The sequence below is a fragment of the Ctenopharyngodon idella genome, chromosome 19 (genome assembly GCF_019924925.1).
Source record: "Ctenopharyngodon idella isolate HZGC_01 chromosome 19, HZGC01, whole genome shotgun sequence".
Classification (NCBI taxonomy): domain Eukaryota; kingdom Metazoa; phylum Chordata; class Actinopteri; order Cypriniformes; family Xenocyprididae; genus Ctenopharyngodon; species Ctenopharyngodon idella.
Genome location: NC_067238.1, coordinates 30,137,791 through 30,158,665, shown reverse-complemented (window position 1 = coordinate 30,158,665; position 20,875 = coordinate 30,137,791). Strand labels below are relative to the sequence as shown.

General features: G+C 38.7%; 1 protein-coding gene across 3 annotated transcripts in view; it reads right to left on the bottom strand.

The window, feature by feature from the left end:
- ahdc1 (AT hook, DNA binding motif, containing 1) overlaps positions 1 to 20,875 on the bottom strand; it is a 31,275-nt gene that overhangs the window by 1,407 nt on the left and 8,993 nt on the right. For 2 of the 3 annotated variants that reach the window (XM_051873839.1, XM_051873840.1), the window contains 2 exons: positions 4,590 to 4,624; positions 48 to 4,497 (listed from right to left, as the gene is read on the bottom strand). In XM_051873839.1, the coding sequence (XP_051729799.1) occupies positions 76 to 4,296 (4,221 nt within the window). In that variant the 5' untranslated portion in view covers positions 4,297 to 4,497; positions 4,590 to 4,624 and the 3' untranslated portion in view covers positions 48 to 75. Of the gene's footprint in view, positions 1 to 47; positions 4,498 to 4,589; positions 4,625 to 16,708; positions 16,998 to 20,875 lie in introns of those variants that run through there. The other variant, XM_051873841.1, reaches the window with a different exon arrangement.

The following is a 20,875-nucleotide window of genomic DNA, read 5'->3' as shown; positions in this document are numbered from 1 at the left end:
TTTCATACTGCTATCGTCTTGACTATGTACCAGTATTTATGTCTTACCTCTTCAGCGATGCCATTAAAATTCCAACTACAGGCTGGTGACGGTGAAGCCTTCATCGCTGGGCTGGTCAAGAAGCTGGCAGAGTACCCCTCCCCGGGCTGTTTGGGGTGCATAACGGTGTCCCACGGGTGCATAGCTGTCCAAGTTACCATGGTAACCCATCTCATCATGCTGAGGGGAAGAGTCCAGTGTCCCACTCACACAAGTTGACATGGAAGGACCTCTTTGTAAAGGGGAAGGGTAAGATGAATGGGATGGAACTCTCATCCCAGAGACCATCAGTGACATGTCCCGTTTGTGGGAGGGCAAAGAGACTGCTGGTGTTCGCTGTTCCTCATAATTTTGGGGGCTGCCAGCGACACTTCCTCCTTGCCCATACCAGCAGGGAGAGCCACTGTAACTCGGGGAATCATACTGGGAGAACTGATCTTTAGGGACCCGATGTGGGCTCATGGCGGAACCACACTGCGGCAAGAGCCGAGGGGTTGGGGAGAGGGTTGGGCTAAAAGTCCTGGCAGCATGCCCATAAGTCTGTGAGGGAGGACCAGGTTTAGGATACTGCTTTAGGGCATCTGACTGATTTGATAAACTGGGGGACACAGAGGCAGAGTCTGGAGGATAGACATGAGCAAATCTCTCATCTGAGGAGGGAGTAGAAGTGTGGACAGAATATGGAGAGGGGTATTCACAGGACTCTGGGGCATGGCTAAGAGGTGACAGGCTACTACTATCTCCACTGTAGTAGTCCAATGTTTCTTGGTATAGACCCCCTGAACCCATCTGCCCTGAGCCTGATGGGGTTGAAGGCTTTTGAGATTTGGTTTTCGGTGGTGGGGGACGATCTCTTTGGCAAGGAGAGAATCCTCCTCTGCCTCTGGCTCCCCTGGGCTGTCTACCACCTGTAGCACTACGTTTTGGCCCTCCTTGCATAGGAGGACTGGCAGGTGAACCTGGGGGAACAGAGCATGCTTCCTTCTCATTGTGTGTCTCAGACTTTTTCCTTCGCCCACGACCTGGTTTTGCCCCCCCTTGGAATAGTACATTCTGACTCCAGTTGTAAGAAGGGCCTGCTGAATTCTCATTCCAGTCAAGCATTAGCTTCTCCAGGCTTGAAAGGCTAGACTGACCCTCAGGCATAGGAACATCCCTTGGGCGAAATGCTCCCCCCACAACACTCATCCCTCCTCCACCAGTGTGAGAAGAGTCTGAGGAGGATTCAGAGAGTGTCTCAGGGCAGGGACGCTGTTTGGCTTTTTGGGGTGTGTAGTTTGAGATGTCCAGAATGTCTTTGGATTCTGATCCAGTTCCAGCTACCCCATAATCAGAGTAACCATGAAACTGATGAGTGCCATATGCATCACTACCCCAGTTATTTCCCCCTTGCCTGTATCCCCACTGAGCTGTAGAGGTGTATTGTCTGCAACCCTCAGGCGGAGAAGAGGATAAGGAATATGGGCTGGACTTTGACACTGACATATAACTTCCACCTGGTGAGGTTGCGCCAGAGTCCCCTCTCTGTATGGTTGAATGGGGTTGGCCTGGATATCCACTATAACCACGCTTGGCAGAACCCTGGTAGTTGGAATAACTCATCTGACACTGCGCAGAGGGAACAGAGGGAGTTTTTGTACCATATGTAAAGCTACAGTCACTTGGCCTTTGCTGTTGCTGTTGCTGCTGCTGTTGAGGGAGGGGGTAAATACTTCCACCTTGAGGAACCCCAGCACTATAACTAGGTGGATATTGAGGAAAACCTCCAGATGGATGTGGAGAGCTGGGTGAACGGGAAAGCAAGAGTGCAGGGGATTTAGGGAAGGATGGAGTTGGAGAAGTCTGTGAGACACTATATGAATATGAGGGTTTAGTTGCTGAACTGCCTTGAGTTTGGGGTGAGGATAATTGCGCTCCTTCCCCAAGACAGGCTGCTCCTTTAGGACTTCTTTTAGGAAAGGCAGGAGACCAACGATGGGCTGCACCAGGGCTGCCACCCTCATATCCTGGGGTGACCTTACGGCCTTCCTGCCGTCCAGCAGGGCTGGACATGGAAATATCTAGCAGGTCAGAGGAGTCATCAGAATCAAGCAGAGAGCGAAAATATCCTGCAAACATTCCCTGAGACTCTTCTCCACTGCACACCCCTCTCATACCGGGGCTGTGGTACATCCCCCCCTTACTAGCCTCACTGCTTTGAAAACTTCCACGAGGGGAACAAGGACTCTGATAACTACTTGCTTTCTCAGGATTATCTCTGTCACCTTTCCCTATCCAACTGCTGTTCTCATTTTGCCAGTCTTGCTCTTGGGCACCTGTACAATTTTTTAAAGCCCCATTCTTTCGTGACCGGCGTTTTCTAACCTTCTCACCTTGCACAGTGTCACCTAAAGCTGCCCTATTTATTCCCCCAGCAACACCCTTGCCTCTTTTTCGTGGAGTTCCTGGTTCAGATGCGGGGACCTTGCGCTTTTTGCCAATTGTTTCAAAGAAGTCACTGAATGATCTCTTAAAAGAATCAGAGGATCCAGCTGCTCCCCCTCCTCTACTCCCCATACAGCCTGCACGGCCACCTCTTCTGCGGAATCCTGTGAGACGGTGCAAAAGAGTGGAAAGGGATGGATTTTCTGGTGGTATGTGGAAAGTCTCAGGCTCTGTTGGGGTCCAGCAGCGTGGAGGGGAGCAGCGGCCTGTGCTGGGAGGTTGTCTATTTAAGAAGGCCAGTTTGGAAAGGACATCTGCATATTCTACTTTAACATCATTGGTATCATTAACATATGAGGGCTGTGGAGACGGTAGCTTTACTGTTCGCCGCCTCCGAATTTTTTTTGGCTCTGCTGCACTGGCTGCTCCTACTCTGGTTTCATGCATGTCAGGCTGTCCTGGTAATGCCTGTTTAGGGGGGCGCCCCCTGCGTCGCTTCAAGATTACAGGAAGCTCTCCCGGTGGAAACATTACCATCACACTCTTTCCATTGTTTTTCATGCGGAGAAGTGCGGTTGGCTCTCTGGGAACATTAGCTCCTGGCTCACCTCCTATAGCCCCCTCAGGTCCCTCTCCTGTTGGGACCCCTTCTCCATGGAGTCCAGCACACGCTGGCTCCAGGGATGAGATCTTGTAGCTTTTCTGTCGTCGGCTCATGTGAACAGGTATTCTGGCTACTTTTACCACAATCTTTCTCACACCTAAATAACGTCCCTGTCGCTTCCCTCTAACTGCATGGTGAGTAATAATGCCCTCTCCTTCTGACGTTCTCATGCTATGATTTGGTGTATCTGCTGATATAGCCGGCGATGGTAAAACCTCAAACGATGAGGCAGCAGCACACACCTCTGGGGGATGCTCCTCCATCTGCCTTATTTCCTCTGTTCTCCAGACTCTATTCTCCTCTTCTTCTTCATCCTGTTGGTCCAGTTCCCTTTTGAACATACTGTCCTCAGCAGCTCTACGTAAACGTGATGATTTTCGAAGATGGCAGGGGAAACGTGGTCGGCCAGAGCTCCGTAGAGTATACTTCCTTTCAGCCTCCACAGAGGTCATGACAGTGGATTGGCCTGTTATACGAACGTGGTCTGGGTCAGTGGTGCGATCCATTTCTGGCTTACATGTTGAATTGTGTTCTGTCTCCTCTTTAGGTAAAGAGGAAGGGTTGTACTGAGGAGGTGACAGAGTCTTTGGGGGAGGGCTGGTATGTAACAAAGGGGCTGACTGAACATGTACATTATGTGTTTCAGTCTTAGAAGGTAAAGATAAGTCTTCTGGAATAAGGGAGGGGTCCTGCTCTATAAGTGAAGAGCCAGTGTCTGTGGGTGTGCGCTTGTGTGTTAGCGTGTTTGTGTCCATCCACATATGTGTATCCATTGGAATGTGTGTATGCGGCTGCAGGTGTGTGCTTGACTGTGTGAGTGAATGTGAGTGTTGGGGTGTGTGCATCTGTGGTTGTGTGTTTTGCTGAATGTGCATTTGTTCTTGTGTGTGTACTTGCTCCACGCATTCTGTCTGCCGACGTCTCCTTGCCCTACGTCGAAGTTGCTCTTCATGGTTCCGCAGACCATTAGCTAAAGAGGGAGGTGAATAAAAGCTGTAATGTAGTGAGCTGGCTGGAGTGGAATCAGTGGGTCCTACAGATGTGCCCCCCTGCTCTTCATCCCCCTCCCATAGAGAGGGGCCCTCATCATCACTGCAGTCTTTGTCAGCCAGTGCCTCACAAGTCAAGCGAACACCTCCAGAGCGCAGGCGACCTGACAGACGGCTCATTACCCCCAAAATTGCAGATCAGGATCTTCGTATTTATGTATATGTGTCAGTGATGGTTCCGTGTTAGGTTTAACTGGGTCCAGTTCAGTAGGTAGGATGTTTGATCACTGTCCTCTCACTGTTATACTTAGGCAGAATGAATTGGACCATCAGGCTTCACACAGTCTTGGGGTTTCCAGTTTTCAGGAGTGCAGTTATTTCCTAGGGGACAAAACACACAAAAAGACTTACTGTTGAGGATTACTGTACAACATACTTAAAAATGTTATTGAAATAACTGCAGTTGTTCTTACCATGTCTGCTGCTGTGGCCATGCTTTGTGTTATCCCTGTGGGCGAAAGGACACTTGTCACTATGGCAATACAGTTAGAGAACAGTTGTAACCATGGCAATTGAATATGAGTGGAACGGTAACCATGGTTACATAGTTTTCCTTTCCAATGCAATAGATTGCAGGCCTCACTATGGCAATACGACATATGTCTCAGTGGATAGGCAACTGCTTTACATGCTTTACATTTGGCAATTTAAAGCATATTAAATAAACTTTTAGTTATCTCTCGCAATAATAAACAATTACTCAAATTTTTTTAGTCCAATGTCTGATTTAGGAAATTTCGGAATTAAGACGAATAAGAGAATTAGTAGCATCATCTAAAAAAGCATGTCGAAAAGCAGCCATTGCATTGAATAGCAAAAACATGGTACTGTATGTTTGAATCTTAACATATTCTTACGATGGTGGCTATTCAAAACAAATTGCCAAAATGTATTGCTTTTCAACATTATTGTGTAACATGTCATGAGACCTTGCTAACATTTTAAAAAGACGCGATAGCTTCCACATATATTGATATAAAGTAACATTAAATGTGTCTGCCATGAAAATGAGGTTTCAAAAATGTCTACATTGTAACTTTGATCGACAATCTGGGCCAGTAAACAAATATGGAATATAGTTATATATAGGCAATATCTAAATAAAAGACTATATTATTCAGCTCTCACTAACAAAAACCGATAAACACATAAAAATATCAAACACACTAGTGAGCTACACACAAAATATGACCTCTGAAAAAAGGCTAGAATCAATAAACAATGCAGAGAAGTTGGGACATGGCAGCAGGGGGCAGCAAAGGGACGAGAGGCAGGGGATGTAGACGGTTGAGGAAAGAGATGGATAGATGAAAGAATATGTGAATGGACTGAGGAAAATGTAAAAAAAAAAGAAAGAAAAAAAGGGATCAACACATTTTTCAAATTACATCCTGAAATATGAGGGGGAAATGACAAATGCATGCAAGAATATTTCAAACAGAAAAGGAAAGTTATCATTTTGCTCCCATGTCATTCCAACCCATCTTATGTGAAACACAAAATGAGATCTTTGGCATAATAAAAGTAGATGCTGTATATACTGCCATGCATACATTTTTTTTTTTACACAATATACATAGCACTTGTGTTTTATATTCCAAGTCTTCTAAAGCTATATAATATCTTTGTTGGTGAATACATTATGACAAAATTTTCATTTTAGGTGAACAATTCCTTTAAGAATAGCACTTTATTTGTGATAAACTTTGTAAGTAAGTCCAGGGGCTGGACACTCTCTCTCTCACACACACACACACACACACACACACACACACACACACACACACACACACACAATACAGTTCTATCCATCTCTCAGTCTGTTCCACATGGTTTTTATTACTAACTGGCAACGATAAGGAAAGTGCAGAAAGAGAGAGAGCGAGCGAACCAGAAACATGTGCTACAGTACATGGTGCCGAACAAGCTGCCACACTTGCATTCTTGAAGACACTGATACAGACAAATATACATAAACATGCATAATAACGCACATATTTTTGATAAAAATTGACAAATAGTCTCCTTAATCACTACTAGTACTGCTGAAACTTTACTTTTGATGCACATAATTATTTCTTCCACCTAGAAAACAAAACAGCATTCCCCCCACTTAATATTCTGTGACACAAACAAAATTGCTGCAATCCAGTATTCAGAGCCACGGATAAGCTTCCCACACTACTGTATTGCCAGTTTGGCCTGATCTTGTGCTTTAATTCTCCCAGATTTCAACACTGCCTGCTCACTGTTTTCATCTTTCCTCATAGGTTTTCTGGTTGCTTCGGAACAATTATTTTTTGTGTGTGCTTGAAGGCCCATGACCTTCACTCAGTACCAAGTTTCTGACACTTCTTTCAAAAGTGCTCTCCAGTCTTTGCTTGACATCTTGAAACCATGCACATGTTTAACGGTATCCAGTGCCAAGGGCAACAAAACAATTCAAAACATCAATGAACCTCTCTTGTGTTTGACTCGTCTCCTCTTTGAAAGCTTCATCTTGTTGTCAGTAAACATAGCGATGATGGGCTGTACCAAAATGCTCTGATTTGGTCATCAGAAGGAATTCTGTTAAGGCATGTTCAGGTGTGTTTTGGCTGCTGCTACACTATGTGCTATAGATGGTGCGAGCTTGTGTTTGAAGGTCAGCTTGAATCTCTGTGCCAGTTGAAGATGTTTTTTTTCTCTACCATTAGAAGTATTTTTTTCTAATGGCTACATCCTGTGACGTTGACTACAGCTCCATAGGTCTTAATCTTCTTGACATCATTCTGTACAGTATAAACAAGAACATCAAGGTCTTTGAAGATTGTCGTGCTTGGCATCTATTGGCTATCGACCTTTCTTTCCATTTTACATGCTCATTGTACACCACACAGGAACTCACAGCGGGACTCATACTGGTTGAATTAGCATTTTATACTGTATTTTATTTTGTATTGCATTCCTGCAATGTGTCACAAATGAGTTTACTTAAACAAAAAATTCCTGAATTAACTGATTTGATCAAATAACTTCAATGAAAAAAGTAATTACTATGAACATTAATATACGCTACAGTTTAATTAATTATTCAGCTTTTCATGTTTTGATTTGTTCCCTTGCCAAGATTTCAACAATTTGCTGGAAGATTATTTGCATATGGAAGGTGCCATTTCATAAACTAACACTTAACAGTCTAGAAGTTCACTTATTCTGTCATCATTTACTCACACTCTAAAAAATGCTGGGTTAAAAACAACCCAAGTTGGGTTAAATATGGACAAACCCAGAGATTGAGTTGTTTTGACCCAGCGGTTGGGTAAAATGTTTGCTCAACCTGCTGAGTTTTTTTTTTAACTCAACTATTGATTAAAAAATACTATATGGCTGGCTTAAAATGAACCCAAAATAGGTTGAAAATTAAAAATTAGATGCATAATTACTAGACGCAATCAAAAGGTGAACACAGACATAAAATGCATCATTTACTCACACTATAAAAAATGCTGGGTTAAAAACTACCCAAGCTGGTTGAAAATGGACAAACCCAGCTATTAGGTTGTTTTAACCCAGCGGTTGGGTTAAATGTTTACCCAACATGCTGGGTAGTTTTGTTTAACCCAACTATTGTTTAAAAATTACTTTATTGCTTGCTTAAAATGAACCCAAAATATGTTGGAAATGAACATTTATCAATATGTTTAATAAATAATAATTAAACAAACAAATGTATTAAATTGCTTATTAATAAATGTTCACCTTTTGTTGCCTCTAATAATTATGTCTCTGATTTTTAATTTCCAACATATTTTGGGTTCATTTTAAGTCAGCCATATAGTCATTTTTAAACAATAGTTGGGTTAAAAGCATGTTGGGTAAACATTAACCCAACTGCTGGGTTAAAACAACCCAATAGCTGGGTTTATCCATTTTCAACCCAACTTGGATTATTTTTAACCCAGCATTTTTTTAGAGTGAGCAATTTAATACTGTTTATTATTTAATTATTATTTATTAAACTTATTAATAAATGTTAATTTATGTTAATTTACAACTTATTTTGGGTTAATTTTAGGCGAGCAATATAGTAATTTTTATAGAGTAGTTGAGTTAAATAAAACTACCCAGCAGGTTGGTTCAAAACAACCCAGTCACTGGGTTTGTCCATATTTAACCCAACTTGGGTTATTTTTAACCCAACGTTTTTTAGAGTGCCACACTCGTGTCAGTCCAAACCTGTATGACTTTCTTTCACTGACTTTCAATGTACAGACTTTAAATGTTCAAACACACACACGTTTTTCAAAATGTTTTCTTGTGTTTCGCAGAGGAAAGAAAATCGTACAGATCTGGAGTGACTTGAAGGTAAGTAAATGATGTCAAAATTTGGATTTTTTAAAAATGAAAATTTTGACATCACTCACCCATTCCAATCACATAAGGCTTTTGTTCGTCCTCCAAACACAAATTAAGATATTTTGAATGAAATCTGAGAGATTTCTGTCCTTTCAATGAAAAAACTAATGGTTCAAAACGTTCATAAAGAGATTGTAAAATAAACCCATATGAATCGAGCGCTTTAATTTGTGAAAAAAGCCTAAATTAAATCTGTTCGTCATATAAAGCGATCATGTCGCTTCAGAAGACTTGGATTAAATGCTCAATTCATATAGATTTATTTTACAATCTATTTATGAACGTTTTTAATGGAGGAACAGAAACCTCTCAGATTTCATTCAAAATATCTCTTCATTTGTGTTTTGAAGATGAACGAAAGTCTTATGTGGTTGGAATGACATGAGTGTGAGTAAATGATGACAAAATTTTTACTTATTTGGTGAACTATCCCTTTAAGTTGTAATTCCAGCAAGAGTCGAGTCGAGTCAATACAGCGAAGAAGCAGAGAGGAAAATCAGACAATCACATTAACAAGCATGTGTGTTTTTGTCTTAAATCTCAGACAGTCCTGTATTATATCTGCATGCTGAAGCAGACGATGTTGTCCGAGGGTCAACAGGTAAGTGCACACAAACAAATATAGCTTTTAGATCTGCTACTTCACCCTTAAATTGCATCTCTCTAATTCTCTCACACTTTAAATTTGCTTTCGGTCTCCTCCTCCCTCTCTCCTTCTCTTTCTCTAATTAATACCACTCATTAATTAAGCATCAGTCTCACAGAAGACAGGAACAAGCACAACTGCAGAACAGCACTTTAATTACAGTCACGCACACACACCGAATCGCTCACACAGAGTCCCTCAGATATTCACACACATTCCTTCTCCTAAGCGTTTGAGAGAGAGAGAGAGAGAGAGAGAGAGAGAGATTGAATGTCTGGAGCTTCTCCTACTCTTCTCTCACAGTTCTGGCACCATCACATATTTGCCTGCCAGGACAGACTAGTGAGCTGGATTAAGTCAGCGATGAGTGTGTGCGAAGAGAGAGAGTGAGGTTAGCAGTGGTCTGCTTTGTGTACTAATTAAATGTGGCTTTCACTCTTTCCAACCTAGTGCCGTGTGGTAGATTACTGAGATGAGGAATTGTGATGTTTACACACTCTAAAAAATCTTGGGTTATTTTTTCTACCCAAGTCCTGGGTGGAGCCTTTGGGTCATTTTTTGGGGTTATTTTTCCAGTGTTTGGGTAGTTTTTGTGTTACCCAGATCCTGGGTCAGACGACCTCTGTAGGAGAGAGCAGTGCAGCTCCGTCAAATTGGTGCATGTCTTCGGTAAAATACAGGTTTGTGAATTTATCTAAAAATTTGTTATTGTTCTGTATATCGTTTAATTTTATGCAAAGCAGCATACGGGCACGATGTGAGTCACCTAAACGAGTGTCGCGTCGGTCTTTTCGCGTGATGGAAACACCTAATGCCTTGCATACAATTTTATGATTTTATTCAAAAGATACAGAATATAAATATTTAGGATGTTAAAATATGGACAGATTATGGAGTCAGTCACAGCATTTTTCGGCTACGAGTGAAACGCAGGACGGCGGTCTGTAGTTAGCAGTTCCCCCGCCGAACGTGAGTCATCTCCGGCACGAGATCCAGCGCCGTTACGGTGGAAACAGGACAACAGAGACCGGTCGATAACACCTGAATTACTTCTAAATGTTTCATTTTTACTTCTAATATTTGTTAAATTAGCTTAAATGTAGGCAATATGTATTAAAAAAAACGATGTAAAATATGCTATACTGTATGCTATAAGTGCTATACTGTAAAATAAAGGAATTATCATGCAAAAGTGGTCGTGTGGAGTATTTAAAAAAAGTTTAGAGGATTTAAGTTAATCCGTAAACATTAATTCATGTATGAAATAAAAAAAATAAGCTAGTATTGTAGTAAAAATGAATCAACCCATTGCTGGGTTTTAAACAACCCAATTTGCTTCAAAATTAACCCAACATGTGTTCTGTCCTATATTTACCCAGCCCTTGGGTTGAAAACAAGCCAAATTGGGTTGTTTTTAACCCAGTGTTTTTTAGAGAGCAGTTTACAGGTTAACGGTTAATGGAACATAAAAGGGTTTTAAAAAAAAAAAAACATTTTTCTGCTTTAAATTTCAAGTTTATTTTAATGTGTAACTTCCTGTTTCTACACCATTTGTTTTTCAGTGCACTGAAAAAAATGGTGTAGAAACAATTTTCACTCAGAAATTGCTAGTAAATTTCACAAACAGTTAAAAAAGAAACAGCAAACACATTAAATTAAACATGAAATTTTAAAGCAGAAAAAAAAACCTTCAAAAAAATATGTTTTTTTTTTTTTTACAAGTATTTGAATACATCTCATTAAATGTCTGCCAATATCCAATATGGTACTGATATGTTGTTATTATTTTTAAGTAGTCTTAAAAATGTGTAAACTTGAGACTTTTAACAAATATTATCAAAAGTCTCAAGTTTACACATTTTTAAGACTGCTTAAAATTAATAACACATCAATACCATATTGGATATTGTATTTATCGGTTATTGCTATCAGTCAATATTTAATAGTCCATGCTTCTTTCCATTATTTTTATATGTCCTTTGCCTAAAGTTAATATTATTTAATAACACTGTTAAATGTAATCATTACCAAATCTCAAAATGAATATCTATTTTTCATACTGTTTCATACATGCCAAAATTCAGTTTTATGATAAATGTGACGATTATGATGATAATAGTTGATTACATTAAATTTAATTTAAACATTATCTGCTAGAATTTTAATATCAGCGCATAATATGCATAATCTTTTCACTCTAATAATCAGTAAATCATCAGTTAACAATGAGCTTAAAGGAGACGAAGGCAACTGTAAATCATTATCCGCTGATGATTTTGGACAGTGTAACTTCAGAAAGATGAGTGGTTTACACACAATTTGATCTCAGATTTGCTTTTGCTTTTTGTAGTAGCTATTAATTATATTCTCTTCATCTTCCAGTGTTGTTTGGTGTGCCTCCCCTGCCTTCTCTGAGAAAATCCATCCCTTTAAACCCTCTGCGGTTTTACCTTTTTTGTATTTGAATCAACTTCTCTTACTGCAGCTGCCTCTCTTTGCCTCCCTCCACTATTGCGCTTTCGATTCTCCACACACGTTTTGTCTCTTTCTCCATTGCTCCAATCCTTTTAACTGCTGCAATGCTCCCCGGGGGATCCAAACAGCTGGTAATGTTTAGCCAATCACAAAGCTGCCTTTAGATTCACTGTCCAATGACAGACATGAAAGTCTACATTGATGCCCACCTGTCCACAAACCAGCCATGCAGTAAAACAAATACCACAGCACAAAATAAGATTATCTGTTGACTCATCCTGCAACAAGATCTGAACGCTCAGAATACGTTAGACATAAAGGGGAAATAACTCACAAGCAACAATGCAAAATCATATAAATAAGCAAAGATACATCCTAAACAAAGTGCAAGTGATCTTTTTTTCTCATCTGAACTGTATGAAATGGATTATGGCATATAGGTACAAAACAAGAGCTGAATGATGCAGGGATTGGAACTACTTCACACTCTTAGAAGGAAAGGTTCTATATGGAACCTTAAAGGGTTCCGTCAGGCGCATCATAATTTAGAGGTTCACATCATGGGATCATTGTATTAATTTATTTTTAATTTCGATACAATTTTATGAATTAAACAGCTTGTAAACGTACTTTATCACTAGAAAAATTTAAATAACCCATTAAACATGAAAGTATTATGCAATAATTTAAAGTGGTCATGAACTGCGTTGTTTTATAATGTTTCCTGGGGTGCACTTATAATGTTAGTATGCTTTTTACATCAAAAATTATCATCATTTAGAAATAAAAGGCATTTTTCCTACCCTGATTTTAGCCCTCTTATTTGAACGCTCTGTTTTAAGGGGCGTGTCTGCTGTGAGACTTCAGCGTAAACGCCCACTGCTGTGATTGGCTGACATATTTGCATATGAAATAGCTAAGTATGACTCTCTAGAAAACTTTTAGCACGTTTTTACTATTACAGGAGGTTAACTAATCGTGAAAAGTGTTGATTATAGTATTACACTTAAATCTATGGCATTATATTTAGATCATGGCGTGAAAGGTTGCAGTGATGAACATTGTAGCCGATCACAGACATGTTGTTGAGCGCATGAAAGCAGTGATCTCGTCATTGTAACTCAATTTCTGCACACTAACGAATGGTTTCATCGGATGTAACTAAGAGATTCGTTGAATTAAACGGGAGTTTTGCCACAAATCCAGAATTCAGTCACTGATAAACTCACACTGTTTGATTGACAGCTCCAGCGATTGTAAAGGGAGCGTTCTTTCTATATATAATTTAATCACCGTCTAAATAACAGATTATTTTCATCCTACTAAGAGAAACAAGGTGAAGTTGAGCGTTTAGTCACTGGTTTGATTTACTGACACATAGACAAAGAACATCTGACTGTACATGAATCATTAATATCAGATCAGGCATTCGAATGAACACAGTTACTGACATGTTGTTGCGTTACTGTCGAGTCCATATCGTAAAAGTCTGTTTGCGTCGAAATGCGATTGATTTACCAAAGAATCCACCGTGAAATGTACCGAATACAAATAAATAAAGCTCAACTGAGACACTCACATTGATGAAAATAAATAACCATATTCCTAGCATTAGGATCCTTTTAAAGGTCCTTTGAAGATCCTCCTCATCTCACTAACACACCAGTGGGCGGGGCTAACGCTGCAATGATGAAGTAGGCGTTGATTTCTTCTGCGGAGGCGGAGTTTCACCTATATAGGCACATTCGTTCGCTGGGCCTGGTGTCAATAAAAGCTTTTATTGGACTAACAAGGAAGTTTTCAGTTCTAAAACTTACAGGATATTCTTATAGTATGATGACCTCTTATCAAAATCTCAAGGAAAAGTTGATTTCTCAATTCATGACCCTTTTAAGACATTTCTCCTTATATACAACCTTTTTGGCATAAAGGGCTTTTTAAAATTGAGTCAAGAACCTTATTGAACCTTTTTTCTAAGAGACGGACTCATGCCCAAACACACCCATGGACACATACATTGTCTGGTCTGTATCTCACAACTTTTTTTGTTTTCAAGTGTTTGTGCTGGGATGTGTGTCTGTTTACACAAGTGCAAAGGAGTGCTTATGTATATGTGTGTGTGTGTGTGTGTGTGTGTGTGTTTACACAAGTGTGTGTCTGTGTGTCAGTGGGTGTGTTAGGGAAAAGCACTCACTGAGTTCAAATGAGAGTGCAGTTGTTGCTAAGATACAGGCAGCAGCCCCGACAGTGTGTGAGAGCGAGTGACAGAGAGAGAGAGAAAAACAGAGAAAGTTAGAACAAGACAGAGTGAGAGAGAATGTAGGAGAAAGCTTAGAGTGGAGAGAGAGAGAGAAAGAAAGAGAGAGAGAGAGAGAAGGAACGGAAAGAGGGGAAAGAGAGATAGAGAGAGAGTTAGAGTGAGAGAGAGGTAGAAGTGGGTCATAAGATCCACAGAGACACTCCAGTGACACTCTGCAGAAACACAGCTGTCACACACACACACATTCACACACAATAGCTCTGTTGCAAAACCTAGTCAGCTGCTTCGCTGCCTATATAGTGAGCCTCCTAACTGGAACCTCACAAGGCAGGGGTTTACAAACTTTTTAGTGCCTCAGAGCCCAAAACATGATGTTCCCCTTGTGTTCTGTATATAAAGACAGCTAAATATTTTCCTGTATATATAGAGCTATTTACACTGTGTGTGAAAAATAAAAATAATTATATTATAAAGACAATGTGATTAACTACGTTAAGAAAAGAAAAGAAAGTATAGGCGTGAATGACACCCATAAAGTGTTATAAAAATGATGTGTTAGACATATTTAAATCATTTCTGAAGTTTACACACTGCGCCTAAAAATACATTTTGTATAATTTTCTCATTTGAAAAAAAGAAAACACCTGTCATAAGTGATTGATTTGGAAAGCTCAACTTGGTATGGAAGTTAGTTCCCACCACGGAATTAAAAAAAAGAGATAATTCTGACTTTCTTCTCACAATTGCGTGGTATCAAGTCCAATTCTGAGGGAAAAAAGGACTGACTCAGAGTTTATATCTCACAATTCTGATTTTATAACTCACAATTGCGACTTTATATCACGTAATTCTGACTTTATAACACAATTCTGAGTTTATATCACACAATTCTGAGAAAAAAAGTCAGAATTTTGAGATAAAAAGTTGCAATTATCTTTTTTTTAATATTTTATTAATTGGCGGAAACAAGTCATACAAATAGTGTTCTGCATAAAAGACTCGAGTCTCAAAAGTGGTATGAGAGGAACGATGCAATAAACATAAATATACACTAGTTTTTTAAAATAATTTTGAAAAAAGTCTCAGCAAGGCTGCATTTATTTGATCAAAATTACAGGAAAAACAGCAATATTGTGAAATATTATTACAATTTAAAATATCTGTTTTCTATGTGAATATATTTTAAAACATAATTTATTCCTGTGATCAAAGCTGAATTTTCAGCATCATTACTCCAGTCTTCAGTGTCACATGATCCTTCAGAAATCATTCTAATATGCTGATTTGCTGCTCAAGAAGCATTTCTGATTATCAATGTTAAAACAGCTGTGTTGCTTAATATTTTTGACATATTTCTTTAGGATTCTATAATGAATAAAGTGCATTTATGTGAAAAAAAAAAAATCTTTTGTAATATTATAAGTGTCTTTAATGTCACTTTAATGTGTCCTTACTGAAAAACAGGATTTCTTTCTTTCTTTCTTTCAAAAAAAAAAATCCTACTGACCACACTTTTGAATGCTCACTCTAAAAAGTAATTCACCACAACGTAAATAAATGCATGGTTGCAAGTTAAAGATTCTGATTTATTGTTTTAATTAAACCTTTTAAGTTGCAAACATTATTTTGTTGAGTTCTGTTGACATAATAATGTTGATCATCATCTTAATATCATCTGTAATTTAAACTAAAATTTCTGCGTTAATTGGCTTTTTTTTTAAAAATTAAGTTGCAGTAACTTATTGAAATTGTCTAGATAACTTCGAAAATTAGGCAGTGGATTTCTAGTTCCCAGTATGCTTTGCATAGGATTGGATAAGGAGAATAAATGTTGAAATTATGTAAAAAAAAAAATTTCTTTTTAGTGAAGGGAAAGACCTGTTAGTGTTTAATGCTGTTATGTTTGACATTTAAAAGAGTTTCTGTAATGTTGAAGTTTTCGTGGTTATCATTGTGCTGAAGAGTAGATACATGAAGGTAAACAATATTGACTCTATAAGCAATGACTGCGCTAATGCCAGTGACAAGTAATATCTTACTTGATCATTAAATATACATGTTTAATAATTTATGTTAGCATGTGCTATGATAGCTGTTGATTTGAACTGAAATAGATCAGATTAATTGGTTTCAGGGCTTCAACTCAAGTAGTTGCAGTGACTTAATTTTTTTGAGTAATCAACTTAAAAATTTGTGTTATGCTAATAATTATTAAGTTCCTCTAACTCAGTGTAGCTTGTTGGTTGAACGTAAATTCACTCAAAGTTGTCATAACTCAAAACAATTTATGTGAACTCTTTTTTGTTGAGCCAACACATTATTTTTTAGAGTGTAGTCTACATACATTTGGTGTAAAATAGACAGTTTTCAGTTAACAATTTTTTATTGGCATCTAATGAATTTTCTGTACATTTTTGAATAATATTTCGATAAGTTTTTTACATTTTTCACTGAACTCATCGCAATGCATGCAGTGATTTTCTTCTCCACTGGGGATACATGCAATGCTGCCTTATAATTTGGCCGAATAAAGGCCAACATCTCTTCTCTGATGATGTGTCTACTGGCCTGAGGGCGGGGCAACCTGTCACTCATATGAGACCGACCAATAAGAAACCAAAACCATCTAATTAATTCCCCATGGACAAAATCAAGCCCCATCCTACATTTTTTCTTGTTCCAGAAGCTGTTTCACTCGGATATACATCACAATAGGGAAGAAAAGACCATCACAAGCATCATGTCATGCCGACCTTAAAATGCTTCCTCCAGGCAGCTCACTAGCTTCCCTTCTTCGCTTTCAATGCCTCCATCATTCCTCAGTCCTCTATCTCAAACTCTGTTCTTCTTCCTTCACATCTGCATTCTTAATATCTCCCGCATCTCTGCCTTTTCCCTCTCTGTAACCTCTCATTCCCTCCTCCCCTCTCTACCTTTCTCACTCGCTCCCTCTTTCACTTTCTATTACTTGAACGCTCTCTCTTGTCCCCAGCTGCAGGAAATTCCTTATAATCTTCATCACCAGAGACTGCGTTCTACACTCGGCCCAGCCAAAAACACACACGCACAGCACACACACACACCTATCTTACTTCTACTCCTTGTCTTTTCTTGTTACTTTTCGCTTTCCTTATTTTTTTGTGCTCATATTTGAAGAGGAGCAGAGACACGCTACACCATGGTCACATGACCACAACACCAGCTGGGAACAGCCATCCAACAGCAGCTTTAAGTGAGAGGCTAAAACCCAGTTAATTCAGCACCATACTTCAGATATGAAAAATGCTCAAGAAATAGGTATGGAAAGCTGTGGAAAGAGAGTGGAAAGAGACAACAAACCAACAACACACTCACTAATCTTACTTTATTTATGATTATAATCACAGGTTTGTAGCACAAACAGTTTAACCATTTACTGCACTTTGTTATTCTTCTAATTGTTTACCTATAGCACCTAATGAATCTGAGGTCTTGCACACTTACAGGAAACGCCTCACTTCTGTGTTGAAAAATATGGTGGATGCAGATGAACGAACATTAAAATGTGAGCATGAAGACAGACAAAAGAGTTGAGGACACTCAAGCATCTTCTTTATAATTAGGGAATATCATGAACAAATTAAAGAAGTTTTGATAGACTATACTGACAACTGATTACAAATATTTAAAGCCCATCATATTTGTCACTATATCATAAATGACACACATCTGTTTAAAACACACTTAAAGGGATAGTTCACCCAAAAACAAGTTGTTCCAAACCTGTATGAATTTCTTTCTTCTGCTGAACACAAAAGAATATGGGTAACCAAACAGTTCATGGACCCTTCCATAGTATTTTTTTTCCACACTATGGAAGTCAATTGGGCCGATCAACTGTTTGGTTACTCACATTCTTCAAAATATCTTCTTTTGTGTTCAGCAGAAAAAAGAAATTCATACAGGTTTGGAACAACTTGAGGGTGAGTAAATGATGACAGAATTTTCATTTTTGGGTGAACTATCCCTTTAAGAAAGGAGAATAAAGGCATAGTTACTTTTCTGTCCATTCTTCTTTGAATATCCGTTTTTCATCATCATCTTTAATTTCAGTAATCCATCATGCCACCTCTCATGATCAGATGCACTGCTGTAACAGTATCATTATTTTCATATATATATATATATATATATATAATTTCATTTGGAGAAGACGCAATGGACGCAATATGTGCACTTAAAAGGTGCTTATTCACATCACTACGCTCTAAAAAATGCTGAGTTAAAAACAACCCAAGTTGTGTTGAAAATGGACAAACCCAGTGACTGGGTTGTTTTAACCCAGTGGTTGGGTTAAATGTTTGCCCAACCTGCTGGGTAGTTTTATTTAATCCAACTATTGTTTTAAACAATTACTGTATTGCTTGCTTAAAATGAACCCAAAGTATGTTGGAAATTAACATTTATTCATACGTTTAATGAATAATAATTAAACAATAAATATTTATTAAATTGCTTATTAATAAATGTTCACCTTTGGATTATTATTGTTGCCTCTAGTAATTATGTGTCTGATATTTAATTTTCAACCTATTTTGGGTTCATTTTAAGCCAGGCATACAGTCATTTTTAAATAAAATTACATTTTCAACCCAAGTTGGTGTGTATTTAAGTGTCCATAAAAAAGCTTAAAGATGCTCCAGTTTGCTCCAGTTCTCGATATAAATTATGAATTTCCCACAAACTGCTTTCGATGTGCATATTTGCATTTTATGCTGTTCTACTGTATCACGTATCCAGGACTTGACATGGAAGTGGCGTGTAACGCAGTCACTCCTACTAGCCACTTTGGTGGGTTGAATTTTATATATAATATATATTCTTTTTTCAACATCAACATGTAATAAACTAAGTGCAATGTATTGTTGTCATAAATATCATTTTTTCGATACATATCGATACTGAAATATCTGAAACTCTTCCAATGTTAATTTTCCACAGAATAGATACATGATTTCAGCTACACTTTCTCTCTCTCTCATCTCTCCGACAGCGAGTCGACACACAAACCCGCCTCTCCTCACTCCTTTCATTTGCTCTGGATGAATATTGTTGGTGTTACAGGGCTTGAATTTCGGCATGGGATTGCGCGTATTACACATAATTTGACTAATTCCAGCACATTTTGTGCTCACACCCAAAGTGCGCACACATAAAGCCACCTCTCAGTACTAAATTGAGTTCTTTTTTGCTGTTTATTGTGCTTAAACAGTCAAATACACACAAAATAATGCCATAATGCCGGTCTTGGTGAGTATTCACATAAGAAAACGCATGTATAACAGTATAATAGATCTGTGCGTCAGGTCTTAAAGTGACAGCAGCCTAATAAACCTGCTACTAAATTATGAGATAATATTAAAAATATCTATATGGCAGTTTTTCCCCATGGTATCGATGGCTAGTAACTTTGGAAAACCACTAACCACAGTTGCTAGTGAGCAAAAGTTAATGTGAAGCCCTGCATGTATCAGTCAAGACAGCGATTGGATGGAAATCGATAGGAGGGCGTTCCCTCTCATGAATGTTAATGTTAATGACGCAACACACGCCTACAAACGCTCTCTGTACCAGTCATATCCAAAAGTAACTACCCTCCATAAAAATTCAAAATAATATGTGATATCATTGTTGTGATATGGATCAAAAAAAATTATTTTATACTTCTGAGAGCCCTTCAATAAGAATTAGGAACTAGTAAAACATACAAATAACTATTAACGTTTTATATGTTGTTTGAACACTGCAAAAAATGCTTTTCTTATTTAGTATTTTTGTCTTGTTTCCAGTCTAAATATCTAAAATTTCTTAAATCCAGATGCTTTTACTAGATAAGTGAAATGACATTTAAGTAAAAAGTTATTTTTTCTTGTTTTCTGGAAAAATTAAAACAAGCAAACTTATCTGCAAACGGGGTAAAAAAAATAATCTTGTTTCTGTTTGAAATCCTGCTTCTTGTTTCTGTCCCAAACAGAAACAAAATGATTTTTCGTACCCCATTGGCAGATAAGTTTGCTTGTTTTCAGATTAAGATTGTTTTAGATTTTTTTTCCCCTCAGAAAACAAGAAAAAATATCTTATGTCATTTTACTTATCCAGTAAATCCATCTGGATTTAAGAATTTTGATATTTTTATTAGGACTGGAAGCAAGACAAAAATACTAAGTAAGAAAAGCATTTTTTGCAGTGAAAAATAAAAAATAACATGGCTTGTCAATGGAGAACGATGGTGTAGTTACAATATCTACCAGCAGGGGAAAACCAGCAAAACCTTGACCTCTTCTCATGCTCATCCCGAACACACACCTGTCTCCTCCCTCTCTCTCATAATCCAAACACATATTTATCTGCTTCTCACGTTGTGTTTATCCATGTCCTAATCTCCCCTTTCCGCCTGATATTCAGTAAACAGCTCATCAACCAATCAGCTCATACTTACACCAGCACACAAACCCGCACCTCTCTAACCCACCTCCTCCTATCCATCCCTGGATTGTGTCTAACGCACAGCCGCTCTCTCTCGCCCGCCGGCTCTTACGAACACACACACACCCTACACATACAGACATATGGGCGTACGGCACACACATCCCACAAACGCGCACACACATATTGAATTGGACCTTGAGGCCAGTGTTTTGTAGAGGGGCCTCTCCACTGCGGCCCTGACTTCCTGACTCTCCCCCCCCCCTCCAGCACCCCTGTTCCACTGTTGCTGTGGGAGACGCTGCTGCAGAGCCCGTTGCCAAGGAGAAGGGCTGCTGGCTGGCTGTTTAAACAACAATGGCCGCCTTGTGCACATTCCAACTCTAGACACTGACAGCATGTTAAGACCTGCTTCAAAAACACACATACGCACTCTCTCGCTCTCTCCGTCTGCG